We start from the raw sequence: 25,697 nt of genomic DNA on the forward strand, positions 1-25,697 counted from the left end.
TACACATTTTGAAATAATACACAAACTCACAAGCCAGAATTTAGCGTTCAGTTTCTACAGAATTGTAAGTTCATCAGAAAGATGTATTAATTCCAGCCCAAAATTCTGAACTGCATTCTAAAGTCAATGTTAATGCTTACTGTTATGTCAGAAAACAAAACCAAAAACCCGAGTACACATTATAAAGAACTGAAAAACAACTGAATGATTAATTTAAAGAAATATTAATGAAATACTAAATACCAGTCAATCAGATAACAGTGTACAATAGAAAAAAGGAAAATTCTAGGGTATTGGGCAGGTGGGGGGGCGGGTATATACATATATAATGAGTGAGATGTGCACCATCTGGAGGATGGACATGCTGGAAACTCAGACTTGTGGGGGGAGGGGGGAAAATGAGCATTTATTGAAACCTTATAATCTGTACCCCCATAATATGCCGAAATAATAAAAAAAAAGAAAAGAAAAGAAAAAGAAAAAAGGAAAATTGGCTGGGTGCCATAGCTCATGACTATAATCCTAGCACCTGGAAAGGCCAAAGGGGTAGGATCTCTTGATAGGGACAACAGCAAGACCCTATTCTCTACAAAAAATTAGCTGGGCATGGTAGGATACATCTGCAATTGCAGCTACTTGGGAGGATAAGAACATTGCTTGAGCCTAGGAATTGATGGCTGCAGTGAGCTATGATGATGCCACTACAGACTAGCCTGAGCAACAGAGTGAGACTGTCGTAAAAAAAAAAAAAAAAATTGTTAACTCCCAAAAGAATTATGAAGAACTAATGAATATGTTAAATGTTAGAGATTCAAAGAATATACGGTTGGCAAACATGGAGAAAAAGAGAATCTTGGTATGTTGCACAGATAAATTAGAACTATATGTATGAACACTGAAAGTTCCCAAACATTTAATTCAGAGTGATAAAGCCAAACTGCAGAACATCTGTGTATGTGTGCATGTGTATATATAATGTCAGGGATCCAATTAGATACACACATACAATATACTTTTTATGAATACATATGTCATGAACCTTTTAAAAGATTGATGTTTTTATATAGACAAAGTCTCACTATGTTGCCCAGGCTGTTCTCAAACTCCTGGTCTCAAGCAATCTTCCTGCCTAAGCCTCCCAAAGTACTAGGATAACAGGCATGAGCAACCACGCCCGGCCATGTTAAATTCTTAATAATGGCTATATCAGGGAAGGATGGAAGGTAAGGATTTTAATGCCCACTAACGATTGAACTTCCAGTTTCAGCAACATGGTGAATTAAAGTGGAAAAATGCAACACAGTAATACGTATTTTAAAACCTGCTTTAAAACAGGTGAGCTTTTCTCTCTTCCTTCCTTCTCTTTTCCCTACTCCCTTATTCATTTTTGCTCTACTTTATTCTTCAAGAATAACATGACTCATCAAAAGAATTCAATATGCCAGGCATAGTGGCTCACGCCTGTAATCCTAGCACTCTGGGAGGCTGAGGCAGGCGGATTGCTCGAGGTCAGGAGTTCGAAAACAGCCTGAGCAAGAGCTAGACCCCGTCTCTACTATAAATAGAAAGAAATTAATTGGCCAACTAATATATATAGAAAAAATCAGCTGGGCATGGTGGTACATGCCTGTAGTCCCAGCTACTCGGGAGGCTGAGGCAGAAGGATTGCTTGAGCCCAGGAGTTTGAGGTTGCTGTGAGCTAGGCTGATGCCATGGCACTCACTCTAGCCGGGGTAACAAAGCGAGACTCTGTCTCAAAAAAAAAAAAAAATTCAATATAGTTAACAAAAATTTTTAAATTATAAATTAAAAAATTAAAAGTGAATTTACCAGAAGCTAGATAATAAGTTTTTTTTTTTTTTTTTTTTTTTTTTTTGAGACAGAGTCTCGCTTTGTTGCCTAGGCTAGAGTGAGTGCCATGGCGTCAGCCTAGCTCACAGCAACCTCAATCTCCTGGGCTCAAGCAATCCTTCTGCCTCAGCCTCCCGAGTAGCTGGGACTACAGGCATGCACCACTATGCCCAGCTAATTTTTTATATATATATATTAGTTGGCCAATTAATTTCTTTCTATTTTTATAGTAGAGACGGGGTCTCGCTCTTGCTCAGGCTGGTTTCGAACTCCTGACCTCGAGCAATCCGCCCGCCTCGGCCTCCCAGAGAGCTAGGATTACAGGCGTGAGCCACCACACCCGGCCTAGATAATAAGTTTAAAGTCAGGAAGGTAAGTTATGGCAGTCCAGTAGGCTATAGGACAAAATAAATATACCAGGAGCTAAAAGGAGTGGTGCTGGAGCTGATTTCTCAGTATACAGGACTTCAACGAAAGAGCAACTAGAAAAAATATTGACAAACCCAGAGAGACAGCATGAAATTGTAGCTGCCCAAAACAGAGTAGACAGTTAGCTGGTGTGTCCTGGGTTTCTGCAAAAACTGGCCTCAGACAGAGTCGAAAATTTTTACTTTCACCAATGTTATCCATGTGTGACATTGTTATCTCTAATGAAATTCTCTCATCACATGAATGTAAATAGTCCTACAGAGTGACTACCTTGTAGTTCTATGAAAGCTTTAAGGAAACAGTACCTTCTATAAAGCCTTACCTTGATCGACTCCGATCTTTATTACGGTCTGAGCTCCTTTCTCTATCCCGGTCACGATCTCTCTCTCGATCCCGATCTCGATCTCTCTCTTTTGTCCGGTCACGGTCCCTATCCCGTTCTCGTTCCCGCTCCCGTTCCTTCTCCTTTTCTCGTTCACGTTCTCTTTCCCTTTCTCGTTCCCGTTCTCGCCTTTCTCGTTCCCTTTCACGCTCCCTCTCTCTTTCTCTCCGTTCTTTCTCAATTTCCTGTCTTTCTTTTTCTTTTTTGCCTTTCTCTTCTTCCAGTTTCTAGAAACCAATAAAAGTACTTTTAGAGTTAACTCTGTAGCTCCAGTATTGAGATTTTTCCCGGCGCAATGCCCAATACTGAGAACAAAAACACCAAACCACTGGTACTTTAATATTAAATACTTGTGGTTTTTTTTTACTTGACAAATTAAACTGAATCAATCACAAGACTAGATAGATTTCGTGCAAAACCATATACTCTACACAGACCAGGAATCTCCAATCTTGGATGCTGGGAGATTGTGTCAAGTGTGGCTGACCACTCAATGACTATGTAATAACTAAAATGACCATGAGGAATGTAATGGCTCATAATACTTTCTGTAAGTATAATCACACGGCTAAAATTTAATCCTGCCCATGATGAATTTCTGTAAATCAGGGATACTACTGATGCTAATTATAACCTCAGATTTTCCCATTCCCTAAAGGTTACTAGTTAAGGATTTTAAAGGGCAGGTGAAGGAGGACAGTTAGGTCACTGCAATGCAACTACATAATCTCTGCCCTCTGCTTTGCCCACCCTCCAAAATAAACACAAGCTGAATTCAGCCAAGATCTGCCTTCTGATGTATGGAAACATTTACTCCCACCATGACAAGATGGACAGCCCACCAAATACAAAAAGTTCGAAAATCACTCACTTCAAGCAAAATGTAAATAATTGTAACATTTTCATTAAAAATATTTAAAAGCAATATATTTATGCCCATTATGCCTGCAAGACAATAAAATATATTTACAATGATAAATCCATCCTTGGAAGGAACGATTGTGTATTAACTTACAGATGCTGTGCTAGGACATGGATCGCCAACACTGGATTAACCTTGCCTACAAGCTATGTTTCTGGGAGGAAGAGCAAGTACATGGTTCACAAATAAACCAAATAACAATGTCAGACCAAGTTTGTACCCTGACAAGATTACCAGTGTACCACATGGTTTCTACGCAAACTAAGAAAAAAAAATATCCCAAACAGGTAAAACAAAACAAAAACAAAACACATTTATCTCTTTGGTTCCATGTTTAGTTCCACTGAAATGAAATTTAAACTGCAACAATAAAATGTGCATTTTTCTTTTCTCAGTCATGTAAAGCATTTAAAACAACTTTAAAAAACAATCTTACCTGTTAGATACTCTTTTTCTCTTGCTCATGGATCAGAGAACTGATAGAGGATTATAAAAGATAAGCTAATGTATGAGAGGTCAATATATTCAGCTGCTGTGCCAGTATGTATCAGAGTAGAATGCAGGCAAAGCCAATACTGAATACATTGAAACTATGAAAGGAAGAAATAAGAAATGGTTGAAAGAGGACAGAAACTTAAAGCTATTAAAGGTGTAAAAATCTCATTTCTGAAATAGTTCTAATGAAACATAAAAATTCATATTGTAATGTGAGGCTAGACTACATAAAACTTACCTCAGTGTCATACACTTAAAAAGAAATTTGTTTATTTCTGAGATAATACATACTTACAGATTATTTTAGCTCTTCCAATATTAATTTCATTTGAAGAATTCCTCAATTTTTTACTCTTGCTTATTCACTGTGCTACTTATATTCACTATGTAAATAACAATTTGTTTCAGACCTCATTTCAAAAGTTTGGTTCTAAATAAATGAAAGAGTGAGTGAATCTAGTCCATACGAAATGTTTTTCTAAAAGGTTATATATGATATATATATATGTATGTGTATGTAAATTATATATATATAGCATATATATGTATATTTTCTTAGGAAAGACTGGAGAAACAAAATGAAGTGAGCCTAAAAAGATGTAAGAAAGTAACGAAGAAGAAAGGACAGATTAAAAAATCATAAATCTTACCTTATTCTCTCTTCAGACTCATCCGTGCTGTAAATGGACGCCCCCTGCCACGCTGATACCCTGACAGTCCGTGGTTATTTAATAAACTCATACCAAAACATGCAAAGGTTCACTGAGCTCATTTTCTGTTACTAGAGTTTCAAACATCCCCTTTAATCACACCACCCAATAAAAAGAACTGTTTTTGGTTTCCACTTTGATTGTTTATTTTTAAAATACATTTTGGAAATTCAAAGCATCCCCCCCCCCCAGTGAAATAATACTGAGGCAGTGAAATGCCTGACAAATTCTCAAACTTTGAAGCAAACATATTTTAAATTAGTTTTTAAAAACATGATTTCCTCACAATTTAACAATAACATGACAGGGTTTAACAAATAAAAATAAAAACGGGGTAAACCACACACACAACTATATACCATTTTTAAGCTTACTCAGCCCTGAATTTGAATACTGTACCTAACCAAAAGTACTCCACTAAAACTACTTCCCAAAAACCACCTTTTCAACGCTCAAAATTACTTTTGGGAGAATTACACATTTGTGCTTTCATACACATTTAATTTCTGAAAAAGCACTGTGTACATGAGCGAGGGCTGGGCATCTGGATAATAAGTGTTCAGCAGCATTGATTCATTGGCGATAATTGTCATCTTGGGATTTTGAAAGCAATAAGAAAAAATAAGATTGAATAAAAAAGGAACACTCAACATTTCAGTGAATTTAAGATCTCTCAGTCTATGAGTAAGAACCAGCAACATTTTATACCTCTAACATCAAAATACACTTCATGCAATGTTTGCATATCACCATCTGTAAGCATCACCTTCAACATCAGCAAACATTCACAGATGCACTGTCATTGAGAGAAGCTTTAAATAGGCAAAACTCGTGAGTGGGATTTACTATGCATAAATACCCATAACCAAGCCAGTTACCCCTTTGCATATTTTTCTGAGGGGGCATCCATAAATATAATAAAAAACAGAAGCTCATACTTACATCCTATTCCTTGTTACTTTCCAAGCTGAGAGTTTCATCTTGCATTAGTCACCATATGATCTCTATCATAATGGTGGGGGTCAATGAATAGATTAGCTTTATGGGAATTTACAGTTCTTCCATGCATCTAAAATTTGGTAAGTCTGGTAACCACTGACCTACTTTTAAAAATCTCCCCCACTCAACTTAAATCTATACAAATATAAATCTTAAATTTTAATCTCAGCTCTAAAGAAAAGGTTTTCCTAAGATTAAGTTAAATAACTGCCCCCAGAAATACGCTACAGTGTATGTTATCCTGCTGCCCCCTTGAATCTAGTTTAACTCTGAACTTGATGTTTATGTTGAAATCTAAAGATAAAGTTAGCTTTTATTCATATTAAAGTGAGATGACTGCAGAGTAAGTCAGTAATTGAAAAAACTAAGCACAATATGTCAAGGACCACTTTAATATGGTATTGGTTTTCTGTTTCTTTGTTTCTATCTAAATATCAATTAAACCTATAAAATGCATTTAAAATTATATTCTAATGAAAGGTTGAATTTTTTTGTCTGTTTGCTTTGGATTCTGTAAAAAGTCTAGATTGGTATCAAGCGAAAAAACAAGAATACTACCTTGTGTGTGTCTCTGAATTTGCTGATCTCTCGGGATATCAGGTCTCTTTTGTCTTCTTCCATTTCTATAGCATTTATATCCTCCTAAAAGACAAGAGGGGACAAGAGGGAATGACAAAAGATCTACATCAACATAAAAAGTTAAATGTTAGATATTTTGCATAGGTCTTACTAAATAAATAAATAAACAAATAAAGAACACAATAGAATAGAACAAAACATATCTACAGTAACAAATCTAACAACCTCAAGTTAAATAGCGAAAAGTCAGATAGACAAGAAACTCAAATCTGGCAATTAGCAGTAAAACACAGGTACTGTTCAAAGCCTACAATTTAAACGAACCTTAGTGATGAGTGGATAAGGGATCAGTGGGGCCACTGGAAATCTGCGGAAAATCTGCGGAAAAACCCACAAAGATTAAAAAAAAAAAAAAAAAAGAGCGCACGCTACTCTGCAAAGCAATGCCCTATACATTTATACTGAGAACAATATAGTACTTCTGTTATATTTTCTTGATTTCAAATTATTTGATAGTAAATGTGATTTCACTCTTTATAAACACTGGAATAAGTAGGGCATTGCAATAGAAGGAATTTCTCCCTTATCTCCTCTAAGATACAGGAAACAATCATACCAACAAAATTTACCTATAATTCATACCACAGGGCAAGATTTTTCATCCTCTACTCTCAACCCAAATCAAATCAATGTCTAGTTATTCTTCTCCTTTCTCTTAATGGAAGAAAAAACAAACTCTACAAGCCTCCATTACATCTTATACCTTAATGACTCTACTAATTACCAATTCTAAGAGACTGCATCTCATTAGACAAATTTTTATTACCAAATGAGGAAGAATAAGCCAAGTTATAAAAATGTATTTAGCCATAAAGAAAACTGAAAATGACCTAAAAAATCCCTGAAATAAGAAAATATGAACAGTCACTACCCCTTGATAATCATAATATAATTTCTTTATAGCACTTTTGCATCACCTACACAATCCATTCAATAAATCCAATATTTTTAAAGAGCACTCCCCATAATTTCTCTAAGTTTATCAAAAGGCAATGGGTGTAAGAAAATCAAATATTTTCTGTCAACCTGGACTCCCTACTATCATATCAATTAGCTTAGTCTGAAGAAGAGGGTGGCATTCAATTTACTGAGGAGGATTGTTTTATCTTGTGCTCCTCTTTCAGAGTCCTCCAGTTTATTGTTTGATACCATTACTGTACATGGAGGAATTAAGACATGGTTTCAAAAGGAAAGGAAACTAAAGATTAAAGAATGGTGGAAATCTTCAGTGAATGAGACCTGGTTTCTGGCTTAGAGACAGAACCACCATAATTAGGGAGTAAAGTAATATAAGGCTAAATATGTCATGTTAAAAATAAAACAAAAAAACAACACTTTACTCCTTAATATCAGTTCCTATCTCATCACTATTTAAGGTTTTGAGTTTTTTGTTTTTTAAACTTAAGTCCATGCCAGAGCATTCCAAAATACAAAACAGGAACATTTTGGTCTAAAATTAGTAAGTTTGTTGGTAAAACACAGTCAAACTAGGATTCTATACACACCATGAGTGCGCGCGTGCGTGTGTGTGCGTGTATCTACCTGTATACACACATACAATCATCCCTTGGTATCCATGGGGGATTCGTTCCAGGACCCTTCCCCAAAGATATCAAAATCCATGTATGTCCAGTCCTTTATATATTAATAAAATAGCATAACCTATGCACATCATTCCATATATTTTAAATCATCTCTAGATTGCTTAATAATACCTGATACAACCAAATGTAATGTAAATAGCTGTTATATGTCAATTTTTATTTGTGTTATTTTCTATTGCTGTACTTTACTTTTTTCCCCCTAAATATTTCTGAAGTCCAAGTTGGTTGACTCTACAGATGTGGAAGCCACACAAGGAGGGCTGACTGTGTATATATATTTCTCTATAAATATATATTTTACAGTAATTTTTCATGGTATATAAAACACTTCCAACGTTTTTTAAATTACAGTCCTTATAATTTCTCTAAGTGTATCCAAAAGAAATGAGTGTAACAGAACCAAACATTTTCTTTTAACCTGTATATTGTTATAAAGCCTAGTCTATTTTCATTTCAAAAGTTAAAACAAGGCACGAGAGTAACATCATAAAAAATAAAGTGTAGAAATGACTGTGTTGTCAGAACACATACGTCCTCCTTCTTTTCCTTCTTCTTCTTCCTGGGATGAGAGTCAGATTCCTGTGAGGGGGCATTTAGCTCGCTGGAGTATTCTCGTATTAAAACTTCAATGGCCCCTTTAATCATCTGATCTCTTCTCTTTGTTTCTTCATCTAAGGCTTCTTCATCATCGTTAGTGACAGTTTCTGGCCTGGCATTCTTAAAAAACATGGCAAATTCAGGGAGAAGAAAAATCAAACAAGAAAATGAAAATCATTCTAAAATAAGTTAAAAAACTAAGTAATCACGTTTTCTCCAAAACATCTCCATAATCTTATTAAATGCAGAGCTGGCTTTGTTCTTAATGTCACAAAACTAAGCTTCATTTGTTTTACTTTGTTTTTTCCTCAGGTACTAGCACATTTTTCATTTCTTCTTTCTGCCTTCCCTTCAAAACTAAAATCCTGGCTCTCCTAACCAGATATAAAAACATTAAATCACAGGACTAGCATACTAAACAACATATCTGCAAAGCTTTCACAATTTTTCAGATTGTCTTGCTCAATAATAGCAAACTAATGATAACTACTAACTATATTAATAATTCATTCTTGCAAAGACATTAAACAGTTGAAAATTTAGTCGTGTAATAAAAGCAAAATACAATTTTAAGTATGCTATGATAGCCAACATATAGAATAAGCAAAAGTATATATGTAGGTTAAACAAAAGAAATAAGAAAAACACTAAGTAGATATATATATACACCAAAAATGCAAGAATCAGAGAGGTTAGGAGCTGAAATGATAGCTTATTTTTTGCCCCATTGGTTTCTACGAGTTCTTGTAATGCAGGAATACCACTTTCAAAACCATACACTTAATACACTAAGGAATCAAATCTAATACTGTATAGGTCTCCCACTCCATGAGTTATGCATCTAACATAAAAAAATAAGAACACATATAAACATGGAAATTCATATAACACTTCTCACAGGTAAGTAACTGATTATTTGTGGGACTTTTTTATTGATCCTTTTTTTTTTAGGAGACCAAGGTCTTGCTATGCTGCCTAGGCTGGATTCAAACTCCTGGGTTCAAGCGAGATTCTCCTATCTCTGTCTCCCAAGTAGCTGGGAATAATAGTCCTTTAAGAGAAGAAGTCTAGATTGTTAACTCTGTCTTTGTGGAGAAAAAAAATTACTGGCTTCTAATGTAATGCTATTCTTGTGCATATCCCAAAATATTTATCAATTTACTTGGTAAACATATACTGTGCACATTCTTAAAAATACATACAAAAGCCACGCTCTTGTAAATAAATGCCACGCTCTAAGTCATAATGCATGCAACTCTATTCAAGGTGAGTTTAATGCCTATGGCTACCTAACAATATATCAAGCATCAGTATTCTGAAAGCCGTCTCCAATGGATGCATATTCAACAAGATTTCTTAAGTTGATGTGCTCAAAATTCTTATTAAGAATATAATGTGTGAAAGACACTGCCCTAGAAGAGATAAAATTAAAAATTGAAAAAAGAGACAACCTGCCCTCAAGCAATTCCACTACAGGGTAAGAGAAGGGTTACGACACAGATATCTTCAATATAAGGCATTATGTGGTATTATAACCACTCTAAATTAGTTTCTTACTTTCTCAAACCTGCTTCTTCATCCAAACTTCTTGTAACCAACTTTCTACTTGACATCTTAGATAAAAACAAGATGCTTTACCCAAGATGTAACTGAACTACTGTAATTATTTACCAACAATATAGTAAAGCATAATTACACTGATATAGTCCTTTCTTATGTTAAAGCAACAATATATCACAATAAGGTCTTTAATGTATACATCTCTCTCTAAAATTCCTTCAGTGATACCCTGCTTCCCCCAAGGTTTAAAATGAAAAAGAGTTAACCTTCCAATAATAACTTGGCACGGAAAACTTACATCCTGAGGCACAAATGGCTATTTCAACTCAAACTCTCAGCTGTTGAGACCTTAATTCTAAATTATAAAAATATACTTTATTAGAAAGCATTCAGTGTCTCTTTGGCATATCCCCTGCATTTTGAATTCTTTTCCCTGAGCCACTCTTATCTCCATACTTTTCTAAACACAGGGATAGAAGTGGGCTTATAATTCCAAAGGCCTACTCATAAAAAATAACCATAGCGACCCTAAGTTTATTAGCCTCCACTATAAACCACAATTTAAATAGCAATATGACTATTTTACCCAAATTAGAAAAGCATTTGGAATGAATTAATTAACATCACCTTTCAAATGAATAATTGCCCCATAATCTACATTTTCAGAAGGAAAGCTTATTAGCCCAAATCTCTTAAATGATTGATAATGTAACAAAAACAAAAATAACCTGATACGTCTCTGAAGGAAAGGCTATTTTTGGTTAAAGAGACCATTCCACATGCTTTCCAAGTTTCTTCTAATAAAGTTCCATCTCTGGTTCCTCAACCATAAATGACTTCTTGATTTTCAGTTTCCTCTTATAATTCAGAAAGCATATTTAGTAATACTGGAGAGCAAAAGGTGAATGGTTTAGTTGTACAAGTGGCTGATAGAAATCAACTGATTATCTGAGATGTTTATGTGGCCTGCCTATTTGGCTCTTTTCAGAAGAATTAAAAGTTCAATAGTGGCCGGGCGCTGTGGCTCACGCCTGTAATCCTAGCTCTTGGGAGGCCGAGGCGGGCGGATTGCTCAAGGTCAGGAGTTCAAAACCAGCCTGAGCAAGAGCGAGACCCCGTCTCTACTATAAATAGAAAGAAATTAATTGGCCAACTGATATATATATAAAAAATTAGCCGGGCATGGTGGCGCATGCCTGTAGTCCCAGCTACTCGGGAGGCTGAGGCAGAAGGATCACTCGAGCCCAGGAGTTTGAGGTTGCTGTGAGCTAGGCTGACGCCACGGCACTCACTCTAGCCTGGACAACAAAGCGAGACTCTGTCTCAAAAAAAAAAAAAAAAAAAAAAAAAAGTTCAATAGTAAAGCTAGTAATTGTGAGGTTAAACAGCTCTTCTGGGCTCATTCTTTGGCACATTGATTTCTAGAGTCCAAAACAAGAACCTCTTTGAGAACTTAAGCAAGCTCTTAAGAAAGTAGCTCTTTCTTCTGAGAAAATGTAGACTCAATGAGACATATTTCCAGGCAAAGATGTTCACCTGGCCGGGCGTGGCGGCTCACGCCTGTAATCCTAGCTCTCTGCGAGGCCGAGGCGGGCGGATTGCTCAAGGTCAGGAGTTCAAAACCAGCCTGAGCAAGAGCGAGACCCCGTCTCTACTATAAATAGAAAGAAATTAATTGGCCAACTGATATATATATAAAAATTAGCCGGGCATGGTGGCGCATGCCTGTAGTCCCAGCTACTCGGGAGGCTGAGGCAGAAGGATCGCTCGAGCCCAGGAGTTTGAGGTTGCTATGAGCTAGGCTGATGCCACGGCACTCACTCTAGCCTGGACAACAAAGCGAGACTCTGTCTCAAAAAAAAAAAAAAGATGTTCACCTGGAGCATCTGTCTTCTATTACAATGTAATGCTCTTTCTGAAACTATCTGTATTTACAATGCTCTTTCTAGAAAATATCTGTATTTCCAACACACATCAGAGTTCATTCTTGAATGTATGGTTAAAAACTACAACTTGTTTACACTTTACAAATAAGAGTTAAAAAGGAAAAAAAAAGTTAAAAATTTTAAATCTAAACAATTAAAAAAAAAAAAAACTTGTGACAATCATGCAGATTTCTCTTCTCCTATGCTATTATTGCTAGACAGCCATAAAGCAATAGGACATGGACTAGATTATAGCATAGCTATCTCAAATGAAATGCTTTTAGGAAAGGTCAATAAGAAGTAGAAAGAAAAGTAATTTGTAGTTGCTTCTACAAATTCTGCAAAATTTAAATAAAATTTTTCATCAAGTCATATAACAAGACACACGAGTCCTCTTAAAATTCCGTATCATAAAAACTACTCTCCTAGACAAACTCACATTTCTCTCAGTCAGTGAGAACTATACAACTAATTGTGTTTCCTCTTCTGCTTGGAAGTCAGGAAAATGTCTGGATAAAGTAACATAAGGTTCAAAATGTTTCTTTCTCCTATCATCTACCTAAGTAAATTACAGCATTCTAAATTTCCCCAACTAATTGACAGTAAAGGAGAATGAACAAGTACTCTCTCATATTTTATCTTGAAATTTCATAGCAAATCTGCAATCTACCCCTACTGTATAGTTATATTTGCTTAAGTTAATTGAAAAAATTTATATCAGATAAAATTGTCAATTTTTAAATCTATATTGTTGAGTAAAATTGATATTCTAGGAAAGAAAATATACCATATTTATCCTGTGACTTCAAGTACGTTTGGGCACAATGTAAAGTACACCTAGAAAATATACATATAACATTTGGAACAATAAAATATATGTGATATCTGTTAATTGTTTTGATTTCATTTTATCTGAAATAATTGTTCTGTATGTTTTTATTGAAGGTGGTTTTTCCTGAAGAAAGATACAAACAGATTTAAAGTGTGTTTACTCTGGCTGATGATTACAAATAAAATTCAAAGACATACAATTGTGTACTTCCTTATTTATATAAATATATAGTGATTCACTTCATTTTCAGAGTTTTTTAGCATACCATTTGCAGATGATACAAATTAAATACCATCTCACAAAGCAATCATTAAATCCAATAAAACAGTGAATCCTAGAAGACTAGGTAATTCTGAAGACTCTTTCAAATAAGTGCTCAGTTATCACAGCAAGGAAAATCTGAAAATACTTGTTGCAAACATTCTCTTTTCTTAAGGTTTTAGTGATGTGACAGGCAACACTACTCATATGAGATACAATTTATATTCCACAGAAATTACATTTTATTAAGACACTGTCCTGTGCGCTGCAGAGGTACAAGAACAAACAGACTCCATGAACCTATTGCCTTTTCTACTTGTAATCAGAGATTGGGGGTGAAGGAGGTTATGGGAATGAGAAAGTTTATAAAAGGTTGTGAGAGAAAGAAAGATAAACAATATATGCTACAAAAAAGACTAACATACACTTGCAAATTTATATGGGAGAGAGGAATTGAGAGTAGGGTTAATGAAGGCTGTATGAATCAAAACATATTAATTGTAACTGTGGACAGAATTCTAACAGGAAGCTTAGATGGGCAACAAAGATATGAAGATGCCAGCAAAGCAAAAAGAGAGTTTGCAGGGTTACTGGGACATGGAGAGGGAGGGAAAGAGAAAGCTAAAAAGGTGGACTGGAGCAAACCTTGAGTGCCATGCTAAAAATATGGGCTTTATTCTTTAAGAAATCCAAAACCATTAAAGATGGACTTGACATAATTAGCAAGAATCTGACAAAATTTTACTTATGTTTTAGAAACATAGGCAGTACTGTAACTATCAGATTAAACTAAATAAAGGGAAATCAGATAAAGAAATAGTAAAAGTCCAAGGAAAGACAGAATTAAGTGGGGAAAAAAGCTATTTATAAAACAATACTTAAAATTCAATCCTGTTTTTATGAAAGGAAAACAAATTCATATATTCCAATTGAAACTGTATTCATTCACACAGAGAAAACTTCCGGAAGAACATAACAATCAAAATGTCTACAATGGTTACTTATGATGATGGGATTATGGGTGGCATTTAATTTCTCATTTATACTTGCTTAATTTTTAAGGTTTTTTTGTTTCCTTTACAAAGACCATATAATGTGTTTATAAAAGAGAAGGGGGACAAGAAAGCTATTTCTATTTTGAAAGATAATGAAACTTTGATGAGAGCAAAAGGCTGTGGATTTTTTTTCTTTTGGGAGTGGAAGACGATAATAAATCTATCTTGAAGTTGTTCAGTTTAAGGTTCCAAAAAGGAACTAGGAAGAGGAAATGAGAAAATAAATAATTAAGTTTTAGCTATATTTGCTTTGTTGAGAGGGGATGATAATATACACATTACAACACAACATTCAAAATTTTCCTTTGCTTTTGCTTTACTTAATATATCCTGAATAAAGCCATCTAGCTGAGGAAAGGAAATAAAACTTATTTTCATTCATCTCAGAATCTGGGTACTTCTAAAAGAGAGGGCAACTAATAAAAATTGTGTAGGTTGAAATATTTTGTACTTACTTACAAAGCTGCCTTAATGAATAAGCTCTGTTTGGAATAGTCTGTACCAGTGTTTTCTCTGGCAAGTTAACCTTGTCCAGCCTCCCTTACTACCTTCATCCCAACCTGGAACAAGCAAATCAACAGTCATCCACCCACTGTGGGTAGACAAAAGACTTAAAATAACTACAAACTATAAAATACCCTCTTGCATTTAAGCCACAAACACATATTATGATGATGATCTTGTGAAGCCCCATATTAGATTCATTTATGAAAAGTATTTACATTGAAATAGCACAGCTGGCCTAAAAAAAAAAAACACTATAGAAAACATACCCCATTAGAAGCTTTCTTCTTTGCTTTCCATTCATCCAGCTGTGCCTTTGTCTTTGCATCAACTTTAACAAGTAGCTTTTTCTCTCCAATCTGCAGATCATGCAACAATCTGAGTGCACGGAGGGTAGATTCAGGCTCCTTATACTCACAGAATCCGAAGGCTAGCAATGGATGTAAAGAATTAGTGAGATATCAATGCAATAGGAAAAATTAAAAATTATGGAAAAGTAAAATCACCAGAGACCGACCACATGTAAGAATTACTCAAGTTGTCAGTCCACCCTTGTCCTTCAATTCCCTTTGATAACCATTTCACTTTTAGCACCTTCAAACAACCAAAATAAAAAGAAAAAAGATAGAAAAACAGTAACAGGGGAAAAGAAGAAAAATTCAAATTAGGCAAATTGCTACTTATTAGAATTTCATGATTAAGATGATTCTTTTTTTATTTATGGAAACAGAGTCTCCTTCTATCGCCCAACTAAAGTGCAGTGCCATCATCATAGCTCACTGCAGCCTCCAACTCCTGGGTTCAAGCAATCCTCCTGCCTCAGCCTCCCGAGTAGCTGGGACTACCAGCAGACATGAAGACACTTGGCAGATTTTTCTATTTTTTGTAGAGACAGGGCCTTTTGCTCTTGTGTTCAGGCTGGTCTCCAACTCCTAAGCTTAAGCAATCAATCCTCCCACTTCTCACAGTGCTAGGATTACAGGCATGAGCCACTACTCCCCACCGAAAATGATTCTTAATTACTTCATGAATTGATTCCATCCAGACTTCCTAAAAGTCACAAATAAGAACAGATTGCTTGAACCTAAAAAACACTTTTTAATTCTGAGATGTTAAATCACAAAATTAGTGATCTTTTATTCTAGTTACCTTTTTTCTATATTTCATTTTATAACTAGTCAATCTCACTATTAACATAACCTTAGACCAAAAAGGGTTATTAAAACAAAATTAAGACATGTGTGGTAGCTAGTGCCTATAGTCCCAGCTACTGGGGAGGATGAAGCAGGATGGCTTGAGCCCAGGAGTTTGAAGCCAGCCTGAGAAACATAGTGAGAAATTGTCTCTTTAAAAAAAAAAATTATTTGGCCGGGCACTGTGGCTCACGCCTGTAATCCTAGCTCTTGGGAGGCCGAGGCGGGCGGATTGCTCAAGGTCAGGAGTTCAAAACCAGCCTGAGCGAGACCCCGTCTCTACTATAAATAGAAAGAAATTAATTGGCCAACTGATATATATATAAAAAATTAGCCGGGCATGGTGGCGCATGCCTGTAGTCCCAGCTACCCGGGAGGCTGAGGCAGAAGGATCACTCGAGCCCAGGAGTTTGAGGTTGCTGTGAGCTAGGCTGACGCCACGGCACTCACTCTAGCCCGGGCAACAAAGTGAGACTCTGTCTCAAAAAAAAAAAAAAAAAAAAAAAAAAAAAAAAATTATTTGATCTGATGGATTGTAAAGCAAAAAATAAATAATAAATAAAATTAAAAAGCAATCAAAACATTTTAAATTAAACAAATGAATCTAAATATGTATACAGCTAATCACAAAACCACAGAAAGAGAACTATTGTGAGTGATATTAGTGTCAAAAAGACCTGCCCTCTAAAAAAGTAACTTTTTCCATGCCAAAGTACTGTGGGAATTTAAAAAAAAAATAAAATAAAAAATAAAAAAAATTAAAAAGTAACTTTCAATCATCATATTGTTAATGACAGTATTGGTGATACTAGTCTGAAACTGTCCTATGTGTGAGATAAGGCAAGTCAGTAATTACTTAATATTCTATCCATCCCCAGTGTCCTTGTAAACTAGGATTCGCAATGTGGGAGACACATGACAGAAGAGGTTAAATTAAAACCTTCTGGTCCTGATTCTGATTTAGTGTGCAATGGGAAAACCTAAAACCAAACACCAAACCACTGTTGCACAATGAGTGCACCTAATGCAGAGATTATAATTTTCAAAATAATTTCCCACTAAAAGGAACCAAAGTTCCTAGGAGAATTGGCTGACTCCATGCCTGAAGCTAAAAAAATACTAAATGAACTCGGAACATTTTGTTATATCAGGTAACAAGGAAACTATCAAAGGCAATTAGGATCATGTCAAAACTACTTGCAAAGGCAGATAACTTAAAAGCTTTAACATAAGTAAAAACTACAATAAATCCATATTAAATACAATAACATTAAATGTTTCGATTCACAAGTTCCAAATGATTTAAAAGGAAAATAAAAAGGATGGGCAAAGTAGCTCACATCTATAATGCCAGCCCTCCAGGAGGCCAAGGTAGAAGGATCATTGGAGCTCAGGAGAGCAGCGTGAGCAAAAACACCCCGCCTCTACAAAATATAGAAAAAATTAGCCAGGCATGGGGGCAGGCGTACACCTGTAGTTCCAGTCACTAGGGAGGCTGGATCACTTGAGTCCAGGGAGGTTGCAGCGAGTTATGATGACACCGCTGCACTTTAGCCTGACTCTTCTGTCTCAGGAAAAAGAAAAAAAAAAGTACAGGCTTCTAGAAAACTCTGAGGACACCAGCTCATTCTTTTGAAAAATAAAAAGAGCCAAAGCATTTACCGTGTCTTTCATATGTAAATTACACCTCTGAATAACCAAATAGTAGATGGAATAAGTTTCTCCTTACAGAAGTATTCTACTAAATAAATGAAGACGACTTGTTTTTCAGTGAAGCAAGGATAGAATCTTCCACAGAGACTATTACATTTTGTAACCCCTTAATAAATAAATGAACCTAGGCGCTGACAAACAATGCTATCACTAAAAAGAAAAAAAAAAAAACAAAAAAGACAATCTGACATAAGTCCCAATGAAAAGGACACTATCTTTATACTATCCTTGCAAAGAAAAACATCAAAAAGTAGCACACATCAAGATACAACCACTGACCAGTTTACAGGTAACAGAGGATAGATTCATGGCAAAGTATACTACTCGAGCTGCAACCGCCAAACCAGACTAAAGAAATGCTAAGTAAATGATCCAGTTTCTTCAACAAATAAATTGCAAGGGAAATGAGACAGAATAATTTAAAATACTGAAAGAGATTTAAAACTAATTGTAATATGTGGACCTAATACAGATCCTGAATCAAATCAACTATTTTTAAAAACCAACATTTTAAAAATAAACTATTTTTAAAAATTGAGGCCAGAAGTGGTGGCTCATGCCTGTAATCCTAGCACTCTAGGAGGCTGAGGCAGGAGGATCATTTGAGCTCAGGAGTTCTAGACCAGCCTGAGCAAGAGCAAGACACCATCTCTACTAAAAAAAATAGAAAGAAATTAGCTGGACAACTAAAAAATAAATAAATAAACATATATATAATTGTATATATATATAAAATTAGCCAGGCATGGTGGCACATGCCTGTAGTCCCAGCTACTCAGGAGGCTGAGGCAGGAGGATCACTTGAGCCCAGGAGTTTGAGGTTGCTGTGAGCTAGGTTGACACCATGGCACTCTAGCCTGGACAACAGAGTTAGACTCTGTCTCAAAAAAAAAAAAAAAAAAATTGACATTTGAGAAAAACGGACATTTGAACATTGATTAGATAGTTAATGATAGCAAAAACAGTTAATTTTCTTAGTCCATATATGCATTTTGGATATGATTTTTTAAAGCTCTTATATTTTAGAAATACAAACTAAAATATTTATACACAAAATCATCTGGTGCTCAAGGTTTGCTTTAAAATAACATAGAGAGGAAGAAATGGATGGGGTACAGATGAAATACAATTGGCCATGAGCTGATACACCTAGGTGGTGAATAAATGGGAATTCATCACACTACTCCAATTTTATGTATGAATTTTTCCATAATAAAGTTTAAAAACTTGGCCGGGCGCTGTGGCTCACGCCTGTAATCCTAGCTCTTGGGAGGCCGAGGCGGGCGGATTGCTCAAGGTCAGGAGTTCAAAACCAGCCTGAGCAAGAGGGAGACCCCGTCTCTACTATAAATAGAAAGAAATTAATTGGCCAACTGATATATACATAAAAAATTAGCCGGGCATGGTGGCGCATGCCTGTAGTCCCAGCTACTCGGGAGGCTGAGGCAGAAGGATCGCTCGAGCCCAGGAGTTTGAGGTTGCTGTGAGCGAGGCTGACGCCACGGCACTCACTCTAGCCTGGACAACAAAGCGAGACTCTGTCTCAAAAAAAAAAAAAAAAAAAAGTTTAAAAACTTATATCAAACAGGCATTTCTACCAACAAGTATGAAAAGTACAGTTTGCATTCAAGAGTAACAGGCCATCTGATTATCTTTTCTCCTACTCTCTTCCTAAGTTCTAATTGTTCCATCTTGATCATACAGTACTGCTAAGACAAAAAGGACTTTTTCAAGTATAAGAAACCAGTTACTCCAAGGAATTTTAATTTCTTCCTCTCCTTTCACCTTCCTGTTACACTTTCCCACCTTCTAATCTCAACTCTCAGCCAATATCTTCTCAGCTGCCTTTTAATCCTATTACAGTAAAAAAGGTAAAGAGTGCTAAGGAAAGAGTTGTAAAGGAAAATGTAAGTAAATCATTCAAAGTGATTTAAGCATGCAGGTTAAAGTCATCAACAAATAAGGAAAACATTACCTACCTTGAAGTTTTCCAGAAGCACCTTGTACTCTCTTCCAGCTCAAAACCAAACCACATTTCTGGAGGGGAAAAATCATTAGATTTAACAAACTAAAATAATTTTTAATCAAAATAAGAGCACAATTATATTCCCACTAGGGGGCAAATAAAAAAGCATAGAAGTAAAAAAAAAGAAAAATTATTTGGTACCAATGTTATCAAAAGAAAAATAAGATCACATCAGTAACTCAGTTAAAATTCTCCCAATTCCCACAAACTTATTTCATGAAAGAAATATGTAACAAATCATTGTAAGAAAAATGTAAATTCCTACTGATTCTTCATTTGTAGAAAATCCCTATCTTCCAATAAATTAAAAGCATTACAGCATTATTATTATCATCTTTTTTATTGTTTTTTGAGACAGAGTCTCACTCTGTTACCTGGGCTAGAGTGCTATGGCATCAGCCTAGCTCACAGCAACCTCAAAGTCCTGGGGCTATAGCGATCTTCCTGTCTCAGCCTTCCAAGTAGCTGGGACTACAGGCATGCACCACCACACCTGGCTAATTTTTCTATTAGCCACTTGAGGTCGGGAGTTCAAGACCAGCCTGAGCAAGAGTGAGACCCCTGTCTCTACTAAAAATAGAAAAAATTAGCCCAACTAAAAATAGAAACAAAAAATTAGCCAAGCATGGTGGCTAACACCTGTAGTCCCAGCTACTTGGGAGGCTGAGGCAGGAGGATCCCTCGAGAGCAGGAGTTTGAGGTTGCTGTGATCTAGGCTGACGTCATGGCACTCTAGCCCAGACAATAGAGCAAGAATCTGTCTCAAAAAATAAAATAAAATACTAAATTGGAAAATAAGAATGAAAAGGGACTTAGGTCAATTCAGGAAATTCAACATCCAAATAAAAAGAGTTCCTGAAGAAGAAAAACAGTAAAGAGAATTACCAAATAATAGTCAAAAAATTTCTCCGGAAATGAGAATACAAGTATCCAGAACAAAATGGTCCACCAAATAAGTGACTGGCACAATGATGTAAGAAAAATTTTAAAACCCAACAATCAATGGTGAAATTTCACACAATTAGGAATTAAAACTTCTAATTAGTGAAATCCAAACTGGGAGAGACATTCTAGAGAATAACACGTCACATACAAAGAAGTTCAGAATGCCACTGGACTTCTTAAAACCATCATTAGATGATACGACACAATGAGGCAATGCTCTCAATGTGAGGAAAATAAGCTTTAACATAGAATTCCCTATCAGGGTAAACTACTGATCACATGAGACAGAACAATAAGCACATTAAGTTTACATTCTAAAAATTTACCAACCACATACCCTTATATATCACGTACATATAACAGATATATTATAGCCACATACACAGCAAGCTACTCTATGTCAGCAAAAGGGCAAGACATGGGATCCAAAACATCCAACAAAAGGGCCAGGGGCACAGTGGCTCATGCCTGTAATCCTAGCACTCTGGGAGGCCAAGGTGGGTGTATCGCTAGAGGTCAGGAGTTCAAGACCAGCCTGAACAACAGTGAGACCCTGTCTCTACTAAAAATAGAAAGAAATTACATGGACAACTAAAAATATATAGAAAAAATTAGTCAGGCATGGTGCCTGTAGTCCCAGCTACTTGGGAGGCTGAGGCAGGATTGCTTAAGCCCAGGAGTTTGAGGTTGTTGTGAGTTAGGCTGACTCCACAGCCCAGGCAACAGAGTGAGACTGTCTCAAAACAACAAGGCCGGGCTCGGTAGCTCACGCCTGTAATCCTAGCTCTCTGGGAGGCCGAGGCGGGCGGATTGCTCAAGGTCAGGAGTTCGAAACCAGGCTGAGCAAGAGTGAAACCCTGTCTCTACTATAAATAGAAAGAAATTAATTGGCCAACCAATATATATAGAAAAAATTAGCTGGGCATGGTGACGCATGCCTGAAGTCCCAGCTACTCAGGAGGCTGAGGCAGGAGGATCGCCTGAGCCCAGGAGAGTTTGAGGTTGCTGTGAGCTAGGCTGACACCATGGCACTCACTCTAGCCTGGGCAACAAAGTGAGACTGTCTCAAAAAAAAAACAACAACAACAACAAAGATACATAAGAATGGAAACTTAGACACTCCTGCAGTAAGTATAAACTGGTATGACCACTTTGCAAAATATTGGCATTATCTTGTAAAGCTGAAGATAAGCATGCCCTACGAATCAGGAATTCTACTCCTAAGAGAATATATGAAATTTTTTTCACATGCACCTAGAAAAACATGTTATCAGCAGCAAGAATACAATAAAACAATACTGCCAAAAGCAGAAAGGAGCAAACATATTTCTACATTTAAGCACCTTCTGACTCTCCTAGATTCTATTAGCGTACCAAGGGTCCCCCAACTTTTTAAACAGTGGGCCAGTTCACTATCCCTCAAACCATTGGAGGGCCGTTCCAGAGTGTGGCACACATTCCACACATGCGCACTGTGGGCCTAAGTTGGCTGCTAAGCAGGACAGGCAGCTGGGGCAAAATCCCCCTGCGGACCGGATAAATGTCCTTGGCAGGCCACATGTGGCCCACAGGCTGTAGTTTGAGGACGCTTGGCATAAACTAAGTGCTAGTTCTCTGCAGACCCTGCATTGGGCCCTGTGGCTGCAGTAAAAAGAATCTCAGGAGAAAGCTCAGGAATAAAAATGGAATTCGACTTCAGAAAAAAATTACTAGAAACCTCCCAGAAGTATAGGAGAAAAATGAAACCAAGAAATCAGAAAACGATCCAACCAGTTAATTAAAACTTGGGATGCCAAGAAGATCTCAGAAGTTTCCTTAAAAAGTATGAATTTCTTGAATGTGACAAGTTGAGGAGGAAGAATCATGAACTGTCTAAAGCAATTGCTCAGCATCTAAACAGAGTGCCATAAGGAAGAGCAGGCAACAATGTCTCCAACAGTGCAGCATTCATACTGGACTACTCATGAGGCCAACCAGAAGAAATCAAGGAGTTAACCCTGGCCCGGGCCCTGTGGAGAGGCCCTATAAGGATTCTGTGATAGACCCAAAAACATCTCTGCAGGTACTCTCTGTGCAGACGGGTCATCCTTTCAATTCCCAAGTACCAGCCCCAGGTCTACACCATCCTTGTTCACCTTGAGGAACTGTGGTACAATCCGCCACCCCATCACCCATGTTAATCAAGAAGGATCCTCAGGTACCCAGATGGAAACCCCAGAACATGAACCCTCCATGGTCAGCTGCATGCCTATTTCGTTCCCTTCTCCCAAGCAGCTCCCAACACCCACCAGCAAGCAGTCAACTTCTTTTGACTCTGATCCCAGTATTACAGACAATTAGAACCTGGATTCTGATTCTGTCTGAAAGACAACGGAATAACAGTGGTGCGTGACTCCTTCCTTTCCCAGCCTAATGTAATGACAGTCAATTGTGAAATAAATGAATGATCATGAAAAAATAATAATAAAGTAAAACATAATATGGAAAACTGGAAATAATGCATAGGAACATCAAGAGAAAATTAAGAATTTATGGTGTATTTCTATAACACAAAGTATTCAACAGCGAAAAATAAACAAACTAGAGCCACATATATGCTAGGTGGAAAAAAGGAAATTGTGGAGGAATACAAAATTAAAACTTATATATTCTTATGAATATATAATATGTAATGAAAGATAAAAATATGCATGGCAATGCTAAACACCAAATATAGGATGGTAGATTATATCTTGGAAGAGAAAGAAGGGAATTACGGCTTTTAATTAGAGTTTTATTTTGTTGGAAAAAATATGAAGCTACTAGCAGGGCGCGGTGGCTCACGCCTGTAATCCTAGCACTCTGGGAGGCCGAGGCGGGCAGATTGCTCGAGGTCAGGAGTTCGAAAAATATGAAGCTACTATCATAAAATATTAAAGTTTGACAAAGCTGGGTTTTGTGGGTCTTTATTTTCTAAACATTTAATGCAAATCTCATAATTCACAAAAAGCAAATGACTATCATGTACATTACTTATAAAACAAAGAAGGAAAAGATTTAAAAGTAACTTCTCCAAGAAACAGTGGCAATTAAGGAGGGAGTACAGGAACTGTTATTTTTTCATTATAAAATTATGCCACATTATTTCACTTAACAATGTGCATGTATCACCAAGATAAAATATTTAAAGCCAAGACAAAAAAGGAAAATCAATAACTACCAAATCTAAAGTATTTATTATTATTCCTGCTCAGAATAAAAACTTTAAAATGAATCAGTGAATCATCATTAGATGCTAAAATTGTTTTAAACGCTACTGGGAGAAAGGACTCCTGCAGTCTTAAAATATTAACCCAGGGATTACTTATTATTTATAAGAGGGAAAGGTACTCTTACTATGGAGAGATCTGACCATCTTAAACAAGTAATTTAACATCACCAAAAATAGAACTAAGAAATACCATGTGTCTCTTGCTATGCTACATACACTGAGCAGAATGCCTCACCAATGAAACATTCTTACAAAAAATGTTTACTCAGAATCTAACTATGAGCAAACAGTCAAATACAAATTGGGAGAGACATTCTGCAAAAGATTTGGACTCTTCAAAAATGCCAATGTAAGGCCGGGCCGGTGGCTCACGCCTGTAATCCTAGCTCTCTGGGAGGCCGAGGCCGGCGAATAGCTTGAGATCAGGAGTTCGAAACCAGCCTCAGCAAGAGCAAGATCCTGTCTCTACTATAAATAGAAAGAAATTAATTGGCCAACTAATATATATATAGAAAAAACTAGTGGGGTATGGTGGTGCATGCCTGTAGTACCAGCTACTCGGGAGGCTGAGGCAGGAGGATTGCTTGAGCTCAGGAGATTGAGGTTGCTATGAGCTATGCTGACGCCACAGCACTCACTCTAGCCTGGGCAACAAAGCGAGACCCTGTCTCAAACAAAAAAAAATGCCAATGTAATAGAAGACAAACACAAAACTAGCAAATAAACAAAAAAGGCAAGGAAATGTTCCATACTAAAGCAACTGGCCAGGTGTGGTGGCTCACCCCTATAATCCTAGCTAACACTCTGAAGGCCAAGGTGGGAGGATTACCTGAGCCCAGGAGTTTGAGACCAGCCTGAACCAAGAGCAAAACACCGTCTCTCCAAAAAATTGAAAAATTAGCTGGGTGTGGTGGCGTATGCCTGTAGCCCCAGTTACTCAGGAGGCTGAGGCAGGAGGATTGTTTGAGCCCAGGAGTTTGAGGCTACTATAATCACGACACTGCACTCTACCCAGGGAACACAGAATGAGACTCCCCTCACCCCTTAAAAAGCAACTGTCTAAGGGCCGGGCGCTGTGGCTCACGCCTGTAATCCTAGCTCTTGGGAGGCCGAGGCGGGCGGATTGCTCAAGGTCAGGAGTTCAAAACCAGCCTGAGCAAGAGCGAGACCCCGTCTCTACTATAAATAGAAAGAAATTAATTGGCCAACTGATATATATATAAAAAATTAGCCGGGCATGGTGGCGCATGCCTGTAGTCCCAGCTACCTGGGAGGCTGAGGCAGTAGGATCACTCGAGCCCAGGAGTTTGAGGTTGCTGTGAGCTAGGCTGACGCCACGGCACTCACTCTAGCATGGACAACAAAGCGAGACTCTGTCTCAAAAAAAAAAAAAAGCAACTGTCTAAAGAGGCGCCTAGCCTGGGCGCCGTGGCTCACGCCTGTAATCCTAGCACTCTGGGAGGCTGAGGTGGGCTGACTGCCCGAGGTCAGGAGTTCAAAACCAGCCTGAGCAAGAACAAGACCCCATCTCTACTATAAATAGAAAGAAATTAATTGGCCAACTAATATATATAGAAAAAAATTAGCCGGGCATGGTGGTGCATGCCTGTGGTTCCAGCTAATCGGGAGGCTGAGGCAGGAGGATCACTTGAGCCCAGGAGATTGAGGTTGCTGTGAGCTAGGCTGACGCCACAGCACTCACTCAAGCCTGGGCAACAAAGTGAGCCTGTGTCTCAAAAAATAAATAAATAAAGAGGCACCTAGCATTCTGGGAGGCTGAGGCGATTGGATTCCTCAAGATCAGG

At 37.1% G+C, this 25,697-nt stretch overlaps 1 protein-coding gene across 2 annotated transcripts in view; it reads right to left on the reverse strand.

The window, feature by feature from the left end:
* Positions 1–25,697, reverse strand: part of RBM25 (RNA binding motif protein 25) — a 56,217-nt gene that overhangs the window by 13,208 nt on the left and 17,312 nt on the right. For both annotated transcript variants that reach the window (XM_012741200.3, XM_012741193.3), the window contains 6 exons: positions 19,651–19,708; positions 15,035–15,195; positions 8,563–8,748; positions 6,692–6,745; positions 6,347–6,430; positions 2,603–2,889 (listed from right to left, as the gene is read on the reverse strand). In XM_012741200.3, coding sequence (XP_012596654.1) covers positions 2,603–2,889; positions 6,347–6,430; positions 6,692–6,745; positions 8,563–8,748; positions 15,035–15,195; positions 19,651–19,708 — 830 coding nt within the window. The remainder of the gene's footprint in view (positions 1–2,602; positions 2,890–6,346; positions 6,431–6,691; positions 6,746–8,562; positions 8,749–15,034; positions 15,196–19,650; positions 19,709–25,697) is intronic.

The sequence above is a fragment of the Microcebus murinus genome, chromosome 6 (assembly GCF_040939455.1).
Source record: "Microcebus murinus isolate Inina chromosome 6, M.murinus_Inina_mat1.0, whole genome shotgun sequence".
Taxonomy (NCBI): Eukaryota; Metazoa; Chordata; class Mammalia; order Primates; family Cheirogaleidae; genus Microcebus; species Microcebus murinus.